The sequence below is a fragment of the Pelophylax lessonae genome (genome assembly GCF_965119305.1).
Source record: "Pelophylax lessonae genome assembly, chromosome: 5".
NCBI classification, from domain to species: domain Eukaryota; kingdom Metazoa; phylum Chordata; class Amphibia; order Anura; family Ranidae; genus Pelophylax; species Pelophylax lessonae.
The window spans coordinates 321,799,869-321,817,700 of NC_138772.1; the positions used below are offsets into that span (position 1 = coordinate 321,799,869).

Genomic DNA, 17,832 nt, shown 5'->3' on the forward strand with positions numbered 1-17,832 from the left:
TCCCAATGCAGAAATTTCCCTGCTGTGCAGTGCAGCACAAGTTAAAAACACATACCAGTGGCTTACCTGCTGTTGATTGCCCCAGCAAGAAGGTCTTCCACAACTATGGCCTGGCAATAATGGCTGCCACTTGGCATTAACCTGGGCTTCATCCACACCCTCCCCCTTCCCAGAAAAGGATCCTCCACAGATGGCTGGAGATATTTCATTGCAGCAATTAAGCGTCGGCCTTTGTGTGATTGACCTTATAACTGTTTTGGGTCTATGTAATCCACACCATTTTCATGGCTCATTAACAAAGTATAAAAAAAAAATTACAAAGCTCCAAAACTGAACCTTCTTTACCAGAATCAGATATCAAGTATACAATGGGGGAGATTTACAACATTTGGAACACTTAGAACCTGGTGCAGCTGTTCATGGTAGCTTATCAGTGTTTCACTTTAGCTTGTCCAATTAAACTATGACAAAAAGACCTGGAAGCTGATTGCAGAGCTGCACCAGATTTTGCACTCTCCAGTTTTAGTATATCTCCCCCAGTGCTTCACTTAACTACTTCAAGACCGCATTTTATATATATATATAGATATATATATATATATATATATATACGCATTTTATATTACATTTACATACATTTACATACATACATACACACATGGCTTTGTAGTGGTTTACCGTGATTATGGCTGAAGCATTGTTTTTTTTTACAGTTGGTGGCTGACTATCTCATGAAAGTGCACAGGAGCCACTGGAACGCTTTCAAAAGCAGCGGGAGGGGACGTCCCCACCCCCCCTCCCACCACTTGCCAGTGTTTTCTCGGGCTTACCGTTTTCGCTGGTTCACCCAAGAAACAATCCGATGGTGCAACCGGCTGGTCCCGGAGGTGATCAAAGAGTAGATTCTCTTTGATCGCCTCTATGGCCTGACATCATAACGCCACTTCCGGTCCAGGCTGGAAGTAAAAAATTATTTTTTTATTCAAAAGATCAAAAAGATATTTTCCTTTTAAAGGTAAAGGAGAAATTTGGACTCTTTTTGACCCCAGATCTCTCCATAAAGATGACCTGTTATCCTTATTTCTATTACAAGGGATGTTTACATTCCTTGTAATAGGAATAAAAGTGATAAAAAAAAAAAAAAAATTAAAGGAACAGTGTAAAAAAAAAAAAGGAACATAAAAAATAATTGCACACATAAACGAACGCATACGTAAGTCCTCCATGCATATGTAAACTGTGTTCCCAACACACTTGAGGTATCACCAAACGTTAGAGAGCAATAATTCTAGCACTAGACCACCTCTGTAACTCTATACAGGTAACCTGTAAAGGCGTTCAAAGCGTCACCTATGGAGTTTTAAGTACAGTAGGTTGTCACCATTCCACGAGTGTTCACAATTTTAAAGCGTGACATGTTGGGTATCTATTTACTCAGTGTAACATAATTTTTCCTATTTTACAAAAAAATTGTGGTATATATCGTGTGTTTTTTTTTTTTTTAATTCATTCAAGTGTATTTTTTCCCAAAAAAATGCATTTGCAAAACCGCTGCGCAAATACCATGTGACATAAAAATTGCAATGGTCGCCATTTTATTCCTTAGGGTGTCTGCTAAAAAACAAAAAAACAAAATGTATATAGTGTTAGGGGGTTATAAGAATGCCAGATATGTTTAGGTTTGTGAAAACTCAAGTTTAAAACCCTCTTTATTACGGAGTTATCCAGTTTCTTCCAAAATAGGGATAATTACCCCAAAGCAGGGTATTTGAAGACTGTAAGGAGACATGCCAGACTGGGAACATTTCTCACTAGAACCATACAGAAGACAAACGAGTATCTTAGCCATCATCAACCATTGAAATGCCTCGAGATACTTACGAATTCACACAGAGAACAAGAATATTTTTCCACAAATTCCTTGTTCCCACCACTTTCACAATGCAAACTTTTTTTGGTCTTCTCAGTATCTCTCTCTCCAATTCTACAATAAAGAAACACATTTATTAAGTACCACAGACAACATTCATCAGTATGTGGATGGCAAATGCATAAAATGCCATAATACCAAGCATTGGTACAGTATACACCATATGGCCAAAGGTTTGTGGACGTCTTAACCATCACACTCATATAAAGTTGTTTCATGTCCCATTTTGAAACCATGAGCTTGCAATCAGTGTTGCAGTTAATCCTAAAGGTGTTCAGTAGGGTTTTAGGTCTGGGTTATTTGCAAGCTACAAAATTTCCTCCACATCAAATCATTAAATCATGTCTTTATGGACCTAACTTCGTGGAAAGGTCTTGCCACCAGGTTTGAAGTGCACAGTTGTGTAAAATGTCTTTGTATTCTTTAGCCATAACATAACCCTTAACTGAAAAGACCTTCTTTCAATAACTAGGAGGGGTTTCTACAGGCTTTTGGCTATATGGCGTATAGTAAATTGTGCTTAGAACCGAATTGAGGTTTTTAGAAAGGGCTCGTGAGATTAATTTTAATTAATTTTTATACCCCATTATGTCCCGCTCAGTGGGGAGCATTGCTGCCTAATTCAACCTAATAAAGTATATGGAACTGCGCCACATCCGTGTGTAATACATGCAGTTGCATTTACAGGGTAAAACAGGCAGTAAGGAGGCAACATATTACCTCCTCAACACTTGTAAACACCTCTGAAAAGGGACGCACCAGGAATCCCTTTTCAGAGGAAAGGCAAGGTCTGCCGCATGTCTAAACTTAAGCCCCGCTGGTTTTTTATTGAACCGACCGAATGTCGGGCAACATTGGCCGGTTCAATAAAAACCAGCCGACATTTGGCCTGTGTGTAAGGAACTTGGTCCAATAGAAGCTGGTCATTTGGCCGGCTTCTCTTGGACGAGCATGCTGGAAAACCAGCAGCTGACCAGCTCCCGATCAGAGCTGATCGCAGTGTTCTAGTGGGTGGCCGTCCCCCTGTCAGAAAACAACAGCCCAGCGGGGAGATCGCTGTACTAATGTTGGATCGTAAAAACAGCAGCTCCGACCAGTTGTCAGTTTTTTTTTGTTCAACTCACTGGGTTGATGAAAAAAAAAAACTAGTGTGTACCAGGCTTTAGAATGAAAGTGGTTATAAAAAAAAAAAACTCATTGTGCAGCCCAAAACTAATTGTGAAATGTCTTACTACTGTGTGCTATAAAAATCAGCACCAGTCCTGTAAATCAGACTCAAGTAGTCGGCAGCTAAGCACACAACCCCTGCTGAGTCAGACCTATGGCTCTGCATTCAGAAGCATGCTGACCGCATAGTGATAGGTCTGACTTAGCAGAGGGCGTAGTGGAATGCTAAAGACAAACTTGCTGCTCTCACATAGACAGCAGCAGTCCTTGGCTACAGACGACTGGTGGGGTAAAGGCTGATGTATAAAACACACAATCTCTGGATTAACATGGCAGTCATGATAGCACTCATCGAAGCAAAAGTCAGCAATGGCGGCCTCCATGTTTGTTAAGTACAGGTTTCTTAAGTACAGGTTTCCTTTAACGAAAGCTTTGGTACCATCGATCTGATGTATGATTCCAACCATGTACAAAATACATAAAAAAAAAAAAATCCAAGCCCCCTATGTACAGTTTACTACATTATATTATTTACTATGATGCACAATTCCTACCTGGCATCACTCCTTTAATGTCACTTTCTGTGTTCACTTTGTTTCTGTGAAGGATCTGAAGAATTTGTTTCTTAGAAGCTTCAAACTGCATTGTAGCCATCTGCCATCTCAGAGACTCCGGAAAGATGCTTCAAAGATAAGTGAAATGATTATTTAAAGACAGAAAAAGTAGAATAAGGGCTTGTTCAAACTATAAACGCACGTTATGACCTGTGTTGTAACTAGTGATCGACCAATATTTTGCCCAATGCATATCGGTGTCGGACGATATTTTTGTACATTTAAAAAAAACGTTTTTTTTTTTTTTTTTTACAGGTACTCTTGTGGAGGTACCTGGGGTACCTGGGGGTCTAAAGACCTCAAACCCCTCCTCTGCACTTAAAAGCATTCAAAATGACAAGTTTGGCTATTTTTAATGCTGTCATTTTTTTTAATCTGGCGCCAGTACCCGGAAGTGATTCACTTTCGGGTTTTTGCATGGAGACCCGATCAGAGCAGAATGCGGCTTTGATCGGGTCTTCGGCGGCCGTGCAGGCTGGTTGCCCGGGTCTCCCGGTGGGCGGGAGACCCGGACGAGCCGCGGAAGGAGGCGGGAGGGGGGGGACGTCCCCTCCCACTCCTTGTAATGACAGCCAAGTGGCTTCTCAGCCGCATCGGTTGTCATTACAAGAAAGCCGACCGTCAGCTATGGATGCCGGTACCAGGGTCTAGCTGCAGGCATCACTCCGTTACAAGCACTTTCCCGAAATATCGGTCACCTTGGTGGTCGATTCCGATATATTGGGGAAAGTGCATATCGGCCCTCGATAATCGGTCGATCACTAGTTGTAATGCATGTTACCACAATGCAACACAGAGCCCTGCAGGTGTGTACTACAAAGTTACCCGTACTGTGCGCTGCAATGCACAGGGGCATATTGCATATGCGATGTGTGTTGTGCTGCCCTGCACTGCGGGACACATTTTTTGGGTCATTTTAACTAGCCTTTCTAAAGCAATACAACTCAACACACAAAAATGTGTGCACTGTGTTATGGTGTGAATGGATTCAAAGAGAAAACAGTGTTACTGTATATACAAAATAAATTGTGGCTTTACTGCGAGCCGTGTAAACACTTTAGTAATGCTGTCCAAAAAGAGCTAAACTGTGTGTTTTAATACTGACACTCCACCTATTTCAGGCCAAGGTCAACGAATGCTTTATGATTTTTCTATGGTTTGCAGAAATTAGGGGCCCATTTACATTCCCTCAAGTGACACTAAACTCTTGAATCAGGAAGGCTAGCAACACGGATGCTCTTAAACAAAAGTACTTTATTTGTTACATGGGTACACAGGTACAGGCTATATGCTGATGCGTTTCAGCTAAGAAGCCTTCATCAAAGAAAAAAGTGCTTTGATGAAGGCTTCATAGCCGAAACGCATCAGCATATATATAGCCTGTACCTGTGTACCCATGTAACAAATAAGAGCATCCAAGTTGCCAGCCCTCCCGATTTCAGAATTTTACCTATGGGACTTGAACGCCCTGGCTAGAGCTCCGCATTAGTTCATGGACTTCCAAATTAGCAGTAGAGCTGGGGTAACAATTTGTTTTGTCTTATCACACTAAAAAAATAAGCATTCTTAACTCAAAAAAAGTTCATTCTATTGCATTCAGCCTCCAAATCTCCAAATTATTTTCTTTCTTTGCTACTTTGATCTGACATCCTGTTGGAGGGTGGCTATGGTTGTTCTCCATGGGGTCCTACTGTATGAAGGAATGTAGTCACCCTCTCTTGCTCGCTCCTGAGAAGGGACTACAGAATATAGACTATGGGACAGGGATCCTCAAACTACGACCCTCCAGCTGTTGTGGAACTACACATCCCATGAGGCATTGTAGAACTCTGACATTCACAGACGTGACTAAGCATGATGGGAATTGTAGTTCCTGAACAACTGGAGGGCCATAGTTTGAAGACCCCTGCTATGGGATGTGTAGTATGAATGAAGTAGTGCACAAGACCGCAACATGTGTGCCTATTTATGTTTATTCACTGCTCTGGAACCCTATTATCTGTACTTTTTGCCTTTGTACCTATTACCCACTCCAATCTCTGTTTCTAGCCTGCCTCCTGCTACATCCTGAACCTGCTACCTGTAGTAACTATTGCCCCAGTACCTTCTACCCTTTCCGGACCCTCTTTTTAACCAGAGTTTGTACCCCGGTCTGTCCCTGCTTTACCCTAATTACTCTTACGTCTCCCCAATATAGTTCGTTACTTTCACTTTTTATATGTGTGCTCCCTGGGTTTTGCATTAGTTGCTGTATTTGTGTTTTATATCACTCATATTGTGTTTTCCTAATAAACTGTATTACTTCACCGGCTTTCTCAGTATAGCTCTATATATCTGGTCTTGCTAGCACTGCAGGATGCCAGCATGTGGTGTCCTAACACTAAGTGGTCTATATATAAAACGTGTGTGGTATGGATTTGACAAACATCCACACATTCAGGAGGAAAATTGCTGTATTTGAGCTATTATGTGTGGTTCTGTCGGGATTATTTGGGGTGATTGATTGATTGAATAATAGAAAAAAATGATTTTAAAAGCCATGTATATTCATATCTTATGATGCTGAACAGTACAGCATGGCTTCCATTTTGTTTTGAAGGTGAAAGAAAGTTCATATATGTACTTGTTAAACAAAATGTCTCTTACAAGCTTACAAGACAGAATAGAGTTTCAACCGAGGTCTTTGTATCTATAAGATCGTAAATAAGATTTACATAGACACCTTTCAGATAAGATATAATGGTAGTGCCAGTCTGTCTATAAGTATTTAACAATGGACAATACCCCAGTATACTCTAGCAGACATTTAAAGATGAACTATATAAGTTTTTATAGATACATTATTATGTGTGAGAAGATATTAGCCATAATTATGTCATTATATTATGTAAGGCATATACATATATATTTAGGAATGTTATATCACATTTTGGGTTTATATTCTTACAGTTGTAATCTTACTTAGAATACATTACTTTTAAGTGTAAGAACATATGTATCTCCTCACTAATTACCTAATTTCAGAGAAGTTTGTGTCTAAGTGTTCAGAGGTATCATAAATTCTTCCAATCCCAGACAAAATGTCTGACAGCCCATGGCATGGTCAAATAATTAATGGACTTTTACTAGCCAACAGGTCAAAGATCATCAGATAAGAAAAATGGTAATTGTTTCTAATTATTGTTGTACAAAATCGAATGAACGGTACGATACTGCCCTCTATAGACGAAATACCAAATGCAGTTTTGGGATATTTTAGATATTTCTTATAGAAATATTATATTGCATTAAAAATCTAATTATTGAAATGATTTACCAGATCCAATAATTGCCAGAGAATGATGGAGATACAGATGGACATTTATGTATGTACTGGGAGTATGGACAAAGTTTTATGTTGTGTTTTGTGATCACTCTTACATATAGAGAAATCATCCTTTAATTTTATTATACATACATTGGGTTAATTATTTAAAGAGGTGTGACTCTGACCTCACCAGTTAAGGTATAGAATATCCCAACCAATGGGGATAATGTTTCATCCCTCTGGGTTTAACTTATGGTAATTTTTTATAGCCCTTTGTTCATACCATATAAAAGAACAACCCAGATGAGAGAAAACACACATCACACAACACTACTGACAACACACCTTACACTTACATCACACACGCTGCTACGTCCATCTATAGACTCATCCAGACATACTCCATCATCCATCATTCATCTGAAACTTGGAGGGAAGCCACCATCTTAAGAAAGGCATCCATCTTAGGACTCTGGTAACGACCATTTGAAGCTAGCGGCCATCTTAAGTGTGGTAAATATGCCTTGCTGTATTATTTGATTTTATTCAATATTGTTTATTCCTTCCTTATATGTTTTATATAGCATATTTAAGGGTAATATGATTACAATCCCAGCCGTATAAACCATAGTAGATTTTTCTCTAAAAAGCTGATTTTTGTTTTTATACATTTTTATTTATATCAGATTTAGCGCATTACTGCAAATTAAGTCTTCCGTTTTGCATGGCTTATTCTCACTCATCTGCAGTGAAGTGACTTTCGGCTATGTGATTCGCAGACAATTGTGGTCTGTTTATATAGAACACTTTTATATGGTTTATGCTACACCTGGGAAGAAATGGTAATCTTGCTTTCGTTTCACTTTCACTTTGCATTCAGTTTCACTTTCATTATTGAGCTAAACATCACATTGCATTGATTGTTTGAAGTTAATATTTTCTGAAGAGTTATCTTTTTGTGTCATTTCTTGTTTAATCATATATCGTGATTACATATCTGGTGAATAAATATTTTTATATATATTCCATACTGTAGACTGTACTCACTAAGATTGGTATATGCTTTTAAAAAGAAATTAATCAATTAAAAAGAATTCACTACATATTGATTTGTGGAATAAGGGAAGACTCTCCTACCGCACAGATCTTTGCTTATTAACCATAAATGGAGACACTGTTATATTCAGAGCAGTATAAATTTCTGACATAATGAAGTACGAGCATGAGATATTATTATTAAATATTCTTACAGTTCCTATAACCTCAGCACCATCTATTGGCTACAACACTTTTTGTTTCCTGATTGAGGTATTTCAGGAAAAAATGCAATGTGGCCACTAGATGACGCTGATGATATAGGAACTACACATATTAGAGAAAATACGGCAATTACCGCCCTGATTGTGTGAAGGTTTGTAATATCTGCACACCAAACATTTTATACATAGACCCCTAATTTCCCCATCCTCAGTTTTTCCAATGCATTTAATCAAACTAGCTAAGCTTTCACAATATCAGCTAACTTTTGTGAAAATTTTAACACAATTTTACTCTTACCTACTGCTGATAAGCATGTATTAAACAGGACATTTTATGTGAATAAACAACAGGACAAAAAGATATGTTTTAAGGCTCATACACACTATAAGAAAATCAGGCGAGAATTTTCATCCACTTTCGTACGATTTTTGTATAGTGTGTAAACAATTTTTGACAGTCGATTCCGATTTTTCGTGCGAAAATTCTCGAAGGGACAAACTCCAAATTTTTTTTTTTTTGAACAGGAATAGGGCGAACAATTTTTGTTTAATGTGTACCATTTTCGTACAAGAAAAATCAGAAAATAAAGACTGCGCATGATCAGAAACAATAAACAAAAAAGTCTTCGTCGTACGAGAATTTTCGTATGAATTTTCGTTCATTGGTTTCAATTTGCTGTGATACAACCAGGAAAATCGGACGATCGTTTGCCCGATTTTCTTATAGTGCGTACCCCACTTTAGTCTATAATCTGGAGTTAATTAATTTGAGGGTGAGAGCACATGTCTGAAGCTGACAGCAAGAAACTTTATTAAGCGATAACCTCTACCGATAAAAAAAAATAATAATAAAAGAATGATAAATGTGATGTATTTCACTCTGAATATTCCTTTATAGGTTTTGATATCCATGCAGCAGAAAGGAAAGTGGATACTTACTACCAGTAGGAGAGCATCAAGATAAAAGGGCAGATGATGACAGCCTGGAGGATCTGCCAGTCTCTGCAGAGAGCTGCCAACCCTGGCAAAAGGAACTGCCCAGCCATTCCAATGAAACTGGCCACCATCGTGATCATGAATCTATGGCCAGGAGGGCACAGCTCGATTCCTGGAAGAGAAATAATGACAGAAATGACATTCAACAACACGGTGCCATTGCTTTATAAAGCCTTAATGTCACAAATTAGAGCATAAAAAAGGAAATGGGATCATTGTCTTCTTAATTTTACAAATTCCCAGCAGAAAAACACATAGCTAATCAATTTCTATGGGTTATTTTTAATGCTGTAAGGCTTTGCATAGCATCCATTTGTGTATTATACATTTCTGTTAAATACACTGGAGATTTTAGAATACTTTTAGTTTTGCCAAATTGTTTGAACACAGAACACAAAAACACTGTTTACTAACATTTTATATATCTGACAATGACAAAAAGCATAATGGATATTGTGCCGAAATATACACTTATGATGCTAATGGAGAGGGAATGGAAGGAGATGTGCTACCCACCGCAACAAATAATATTCCAGCACTCAATCTTTCCCTAATCTAGTACAAGGTGGGTGATAAAGGGTATTGAAAAGAAAATTATATCCAACAAGATTAAGTCCTTCATGAACACTTAAGGTCAGTGAGGTCACTGGATAAAAATATTTTTTCTCTTCCTTATTTGTTGCAGTAAATTCATTGTTTTATTTATTTTTTTGCGTTTTTTTTTTGCCATGACTGCATCAAGTGATAAGCATTTCACAGCTTAAATTGGTTGTAAACCCTTACATATAACCAGTAAAGTGATTGGTCTCACGTGATACACAGAGATTAAACAAATCCTCCTACATAAATTGTATTTGTCTATCTGCAGTCTTCTCTTCTCTACATCCATTCAAAGTGCTGAATTTATAAGCACATATAAGCTCATATAAGCTATAAGAATTCAGAAAAAAGGGGGTGGAGAGCTGAAGTTGCACTCTGCAGAGCTCAGTGAGGTCTGAGAGTTGATTGGAAGGAAGGGACACCCCCCGCCCCCTTCACACAGCACACAGGAACAGAGCTGAGGGTGTTAATCTGCTTGAGGTCCCTCCACTGTCACCATTTTTCTCTTGGTGTCAGGAAAAATAGTGAGAAGTGGTTCATGCTGTTCGAAGAACAAAGCAGCAGACAGAAATGACACTTAAACCACTTCTGGACCACCCACCGTGTATTTATGTTGCTAATTTGACGTTAAATACCGGAGTTATGGCAACAGATAGCTGGCATAATCCCAGTATTTTTCTACACAGCCGGCAGTCCTATTACACATAAAAGTGGTCCCAGAGGCAGATTCGCTGCAGGATCACTTTTATGGGTGGAAGGAGAAGTTCTCACCCCCCTCCTGCTGCTTTCCAGTCGTTTTCTTACCGGAGCCGTCGGTAGCAGGGAAAACGATCCGATCCTCTGTGGTGCTGGACAGGAAGTCGAGTGAGGGCAGGATGGCCCCCATTCGACTCTATGCCCTTGGAAGACCAGAGTGAGATCTGGGATCTTTTTGACCCCAGATCTCACATTAAAGAAGACCTGTCCTGCTTATTTCTATTACAAGGGATGTTTACATTTCTTGTAATAGGAATACAAAGTGATCAAAATATTTTTTAAAGGGAGTGTAAAAATAAAAAAGAAAAAGTAAAATAAATGAGAAAAAAAAAATGTAAAGCGGGGCATTCCTCAAAGCTTGTGTGCAGAAGCAAACGCATACACAAGTCTCGCCCACATTTGTAAACGGTGTTCAAACCACACATGAGCTATCACCGCAATTGTTAGAGCGAAAGCAATAATTCTAACACTAGACCTCCTCTGTAACTCTAAACTGGTAACCTGTAGAAATTTTTAAAGCGTCACCTATGGAGATTTAAGTACCAAAATTTGTTGCCATTCCACGAGCATGTGTGCAATTTTGAAGCATGACATGTTAGGTATCAATTTACTCTGCGTAACATTATCTTTTTCACATTATAGGAAACAATTGGGCTAATTTTACTGTTTTCCCGTTTTTTAATTCAAAAAGTGTATTTTTTCCAAACAAATTGCGTTTGTAACACTGCTGAACAAACACGGTGTGACTAAGTATTGCAATGATTTCCATTTTATTCTCTAGGGCAGGCCTCGACAAAACCCGGGCGCCAGGTCGCATTTGCGACTAGAATTAGCGACCTGGCGCCTGGGGTGCCCTTCAGAAGGTGTCCTGTCATTTTTGCACGGACTTCCGCGCACGGAGTGCACGGACTTCCAGGCCGTCCGGAAATTGAGGCCCGGCTTTTCGGCCTACTTGAAATGAGAGGCTTCCAATGGGGAACTGGCGCCCTCTTGTGGTGGCCGGGAGTAATGACTGTTGTAATTACTGTTTCCACTGCCTGTTTGTTCACAATGCATTACCATCTCCCTGTCCAGTTAGTTACCTTTGACAGGGAGTGTGGTTATTTATTATTAATTTAATTTATTTTTTAAATGTAAAAATTAAATAATACTTTTTTTCTTTTTTTTTTTAGTTATTAAAAAAAATAAAAAAAACATTTTTTTTCCAATTGTTATTATTAAAAAAAAAAAAGATTATATATATATATATATATATATAAAATCTTTTTTTTTTTTCCCTCATCGCCATGCCACAGCCGAAGGCCCCTTTCACACGGGCTGTCTGATCAGGTCCGCCTGTCAGTTTTTCAGGCAGACCTGATCGGACCCTTCATTCTCCTCTATGGAGCAGTAATCTGCCGCCATCTGATCCTGTCCGCCAAAATGGATGGTGGTTCTATTTTCTATCCATCCCGTGGATCGGATCAGATGGCATCGGATGGAAAGAGACAGACAGTCTGTTTTCATCCAATTGCGCTAGAGGAGAGTGGGGTTCTAGTCGTATTTATGTGTAAATTTAGTATCCGTTTTATTAAATAAAGCTTGGTTGTTAGTTTAAAAAAAAAAAAACTGGCTCCTAACTTTTTTAGCTGGCTCCTAGATTTCAGGAAAATTTGTCAAGCCCTGCTCTAGGGTCTCAGCTAAAAAAAAAAAAAAATAATGTCTGGTGGTTCTAAGTAATTTTCTATCGCAAAATACTCATTTTAACTTGTAAACATCAAGTGTCAGAAAAAGGCCCGGTCCTTAAGTAGTAAATTGAGACAAGGACACACTGTAGTGGGATATGCTTTGTTCATGCCTGAGGTTTACAACTATTTTAACCTCTTACTGTAAAGAATCCTTTTGTAAACCAATGAAAAAAATGATTTCTTCCATACACAATTGTTCTCCCCTTGTTCTTTGTACAGTTCTTGTGGACATTTGGCAAATCTTTATGCTGACTGTTGATAGCTTAACACATTAAAGCGGAGTTCCACTCAAAAGTGGAACCTCCGCTTTAAGTGGTCCTGACCCCCTGACATGCTACATTTAGCATGTCATTTTTTTGGGGGGTACCTAGTTTACAAAGGTAACCGCTGCCACTTCCGCTCGGCCCGCCTAGACGGCTCCCGTGGAAGTTCTCCTCTCCCCCTCCCTCCCTGCAATCTTCTGGGACACGTCACAGGTCCCAGAAGATTTCCCATACATTTAGGACACGCACCGCGGCTCGCACATGCAGATCCGGCTGTGAAGCGGCAAGCTGTCACAGCTGGGTGCCCACACTAGAGATGTCGGCGCCGCGGGGAGAAGAGGGAGAGAACCGAGGCTCCCCCCAGCCGCTTTGCTGGACCGTGGGACAGGTGAGTGTGTGTTTATTAAAATTCAGCAGCTACACTTCTTGTAGCTGCTGCCTTTTAATAAACACAAAAGCCAGTGGAACTCTGCTTTAATTAAGAGACAATTAAAATGCACATCAAAGGAGAGCTTCGGTGGTGTTATATTTCCTAGGAGTTGATAATGTAATGAGAGCCTGACCCAATCTATAATGCATGTAAGGCAGGCTATAGAGTCTGTTTTATTTTTTGTTCAAACTGACCCGGTGGATGGAGAATCCAACCCACTGAGCTATTGTATTCTAACAGTGGGGAGACTTCTGCTCTGTCAGAATATATTGATCAGTGTGTGCTGATTGAGCGGGGAAAAACAGACTGGGCGGTTCTCGAGAAGTCAGTTGGTAGATCGACTTCTGTATAACCTCAGAACCCATACATGGTTCGAAAATTGTCAGGTCCTCGCTTGCTTATTGCCATACAGGAAATTCCAGTGTTAATACCTGTGGAGCCATTAGGATCCTAGTTTTTAGATTGCAAACTTTAGATTAGACTTTAACTTTAGATTAAACTTGACTTGGAGTGAAGTCTAAGCTTTGTGGTCCTAGGATCCAAAGTGTGCAACAGGAATGCATGGATAGATTTAAAGTGGTCCTAAAGGCAGAAGGTTTTTTTATCTTAACGCATTCTATGCCTAATACCTGAGCCCCATCTCAATGAGAGCCTTTGGCTGTCTGGGACTCTCCCTCCTGACTGGCTAAGACACATGAGCGGGCGCCGTTGGCTCCCCCTGCTGTCAATCAAAGTCAGTGAGCCAATGAGGCGAGAGAAGGGGCAAGGCTGAGTCGCGGCTCCATGTCTGAATGGACACACAGAGCAGTGGCTCGGCTCGGGTGCCCCCATAGCAAGCTGCTTGCTGTGGGGGCACTCGGGTGGAGGGAGGGACCAGAAGTGCTGGCGAGGGACCCAATAAGAGGAAGATCAGGGCTGCTCTGTGCAAAACCAACTGCATGGAGCAGGTAAGTATAACAGGTTTGTTATTTTTAAAGTGGAACTTCACTCTCCCAATTAACATTGATTATTTTTAATCCTCATGGTGCTAGCATTAGTAAACAGGAAAGTATATCATATTTACTTGTTTTAAACTTTTTTTTACATTTCTTCAGTTACTTCCTAGTTTTCATGCCTAGGCAAATTAGGTCATATTGTACATCCCAGGAGTCTTCAGGAGGGGAAGAGAGGTTTTTCCAGCTAAGCAACCAGCTAAGCACACTCTCCTGCATGCATGCTTGAGCGGAGGGCAGATGGTGTTCAGTAAGTAAATGCTACATTCATTTTTTGCCCTTATTCAAGATGGCCACGGCCAGAAATACTAAGGGGTTGTTTTTCAAAGTGATTTCTCAAGAAAAAAAAGCATGGAGAGATGAACGGATGGGGGAGATTTCTTTGAATATTAAAAGTGAATTAAATAGCGTTTTTGGTTTGTAAAAATACAAAACTTTAATATCACTTTAAAGCTTTACAACAGTACTATAGGCACCACAGCTTGCCTACACCTCAGCAACATTGTTACCTTAAGAAATTTTTAGGCAAGGTCAAAATCACTTTACGCTGATGTTAGTTGTCAGCTAGTGTGCCGACTAGCAAGTCTACTGCCTATTAAAACTTACTCCAACAAGCGTAAGTTGTGCCAGTCATCTGTCTAATACTACTATACAAGTTTGCAAATAGTTTGAAAGCAAGGCTGCACATTTAATAATGGCTTATAAATTCAGATAACCAGTCAAGAAAGGACATAAAGTGAACCATATCAAAGGATGTGGATTAAGGTCCAATTAAGAGAGCCAGTAAAATTGTGAATCAGATTGAACATTTTCTGTTTTTGCATTGTAATGTACACTATGAACACAAAACGGGGTATTTTTTTAATTTGTTGGCTAAATCTAAGTCCTAATGCATCATCAAAGAATTCCATATGGAATGTATCACAAAGTCAAAACACCTTTGATGGAAGCAGTGTACTGAATCTATTCAACTTCATCTGTAATGATGTCACTGGCCGGTGTTTGTAGCCTGTGCATCAAAGGCTTCACAGGCCTTTCTTTGGCTTTTGTCATAAATTCAATGGTAACGCATTTTTTCAAACTTCATACAGAAGCTTTTTTATTCCAGTTATTCCTCTACTAAACTCTACAGGAACATCTTTTTTATCCAGAATGGCAAAATAGAAACAGTCAAACATACAAACATATCATTATTTAGCTCAATATTTCTCCCCTGTTAATAGTCAGACTTGCTACAAGTAAATGATGAAGATCTCGAAGTCAGTCCATATGATATGTTCCTGCCACATCATAACATATGTTATTTTACATGTAAACAAATAATCTAGAAATTCCAACCAATTGGAATGTCCTAGGTTTGGAGATCACTATTTCACGTTTCTGTCGCATATCTACATCTACTAAAGCTTTGGTGACCAATTGCAACTCATAATCAGAAATCTCACGAGCATTACATCCCTAAAAATTATTTTATATATATATATTATATTTATTAAAAATGTTACCAGGATGAACATGAGTATCACACAAATTGGAATAGTAGGACTATAGTGTTATTTAGGGGCCATTATTCATTTCCTGGAGGTTTTTGGATACAGATATCACTATAACCCCTTGCTGACTGTATACTGTATATATACGGCGGCAAGGCAGCTCTCCTGCGCTGGATCACATACCTAGTATGTGATCCAGCACTTCTGGGTTGGGGGCGCACAGGCGCGCTACCGCTGTGATTATTCATACCGGGAGCCAATCAGCGGGTACCGCGGACTGGATTATTCGTTACACAGGCAGAACGCCAGTCTGCCAATGTAAACAAGGCAGATCGCCGTTCTGTCAGCGGGGAAAACATTGATCCTGTGTTCCTGATAAATAGGAACACGGATCTCTGCCTTCTCCTAATACAAGCTCTTCTCACAGTTTAGTAAAGCACTGGTCAGGCATACAGTTAACCCTTTGATCACCCTTTTACCCCTTCCCTGCCAGTGTCATTAGTACAGTGATAGTGCATATTCTTAGCACTGATCACTGTATTAATGTCACTTGTCCCCAAAAAGCGTGTCAAAAGTGTCACTTAGTGTCCAATTTGTCCGCCGCAATATTGCAGTCCCGCTACAAGTCTCTGATTGCCGCCATTACTAGTAAAAAAAATAAAATTACGTAAATCTATCCCATAGTTAGTACTATGGTAACTTTATAAAGGACTCCCAGCTCAGCCATTTCCCCACACAGGTCACACCTGCAATAGCTCATACAAAAGTTACTGTATATTTTTCTCTGACACACTATAGATTTAGGAAATCCGTTTAAAAAAAAAAAAATCACTACAATAGAAACCTGTTGACACATCCTTGTATCAATTGCTGTATAATGTGATCCAGCTAGACAGAATATTCTCACAACAGCAAATATGTCAATAAATATGCTTTATACAAAAATGCTGAGTTAAGCTGCTCAGAAATATACTCCTTTCAACTGAGGACAATGAAAGAAACATTATTGATGACACAATACAAGTTAAAGAGCAATTCCAGACAACAAGCTAAACAAATGAGAGAACTGCTAATGCTATCATGTATCACTGCAATGATATTAAAATGAGAAAGTCCTCTCAATTTTCTTTATTCAGAGCTATATATATAATATACTGCAGAAAGATTTCACATATGGGGTACTTATGCCTGCATTTTGAATCTGTACTGTGTAACTTTTCATCTTTTAATTTGCTGCATCTCTATTCTGATTAATCTACGACAGAATGGAATAGAATTGATGGCTGTTTGTAACTACTGATATGATGATACATCAGGATTTTTATTTTCAATCACTTCTTAACCACTTAAGCCACGGAAGATTTTACCCCCTTCCTGACCAGGGCCTATTTTGCGATTCGGCACTGCGTGACTTTAACGGACAATTGCGCGGTCACGCGACGCTGTACCTAAACGAATTTGACGTCCTTTTTTTCCCACAGAGCTTTCTTTTGGTGGTATTTGATCACCTGTGCGATTTTTTGATCATACGCTATAAACAAAAAAAGAGTGTCAATTTTGCAAAAATAGCAATATTTTTCACATTTTGTTATATGAAATTCCCCCCAAAAAAATGTAAAAATTAAAATTTTTTAACATTTTCAGCCAATTTGTTTTATGCTACATATGTTTGGTAAAAAAAAAAAATCGCAAAAAGCGTATTTTGATTGGTTTGCGCAAAAGTTATCGTGTTTACTAACTAAGGGAAAGATTTTTGTCATTTTTGTTGTTTTTTTTTTAACGAGTAATGGCGGCGATCTGTGATTTTTTTTTTGTGGGACTGCAACATTGCGGCGGACAGATGAAGGGGTTAACTTTTTTTTTTTTGAGAGGGAGGGGTTGTGTGTGTCCCTAGGGGCGTGTTTCTAACTGTGATTGGCTGTGGCTTGAGTTGTAGGAACAGTGATCAACGGTCCTACATAGTAGAACCGTATGATCACTATTCTTACACAGGGGAGAATGACAGGCGGCTTGTTTACATCAGCCGCCTGCCTTTCTCCCGCTCTAACGGACGATTGCGAGTGCCCGGCGGACATCGGGTCTGCCGGGCACACGCGCGGGGGGGTCTGTGACCGAGCAGGAGCGTGCCTCCAGCGGCGCGCGCTCGCTCCCCAGAGCCTCACAGGCGTGTGACGTCCCCATACGTCACTCTGCCTGTGAGGGGCTGACTGCCGCAGTATATGTACTTGCGGTGGTCGGCAAGTGGTTAAAGTTTTTATTGGTATGTACTCTCCCCCCCGCTAGCTGCCACTATCTGAA

General features: G+C 39.6%; 1 protein-coding gene across 1 annotated transcript in view; it reads right to left on the reverse strand.

Annotated features, from left to right (window-relative positions):
* Positions 1-17,832, reverse strand: part of SLC22A23 (solute carrier family 22 member 23) — a 273,316-nt gene that overhangs the window by 40,394 nt on the left and 215,090 nt on the right. The window contains exons 4-6 of the mRNA XM_082258072.1: positions 9,217-9,385; positions 3,652-3,779; positions 1,882-1,984 (exon numbers count right to left, since the gene is read on the reverse strand). Of these exons, the coding sequence (XP_082114198.1) occupies positions 1,882-1,984; positions 3,652-3,779; positions 9,217-9,385 (400 nt within the window). The remainder of the gene's footprint in view (positions 1-1,881; positions 1,985-3,651; positions 3,780-9,216; positions 9,386-17,832) is intronic.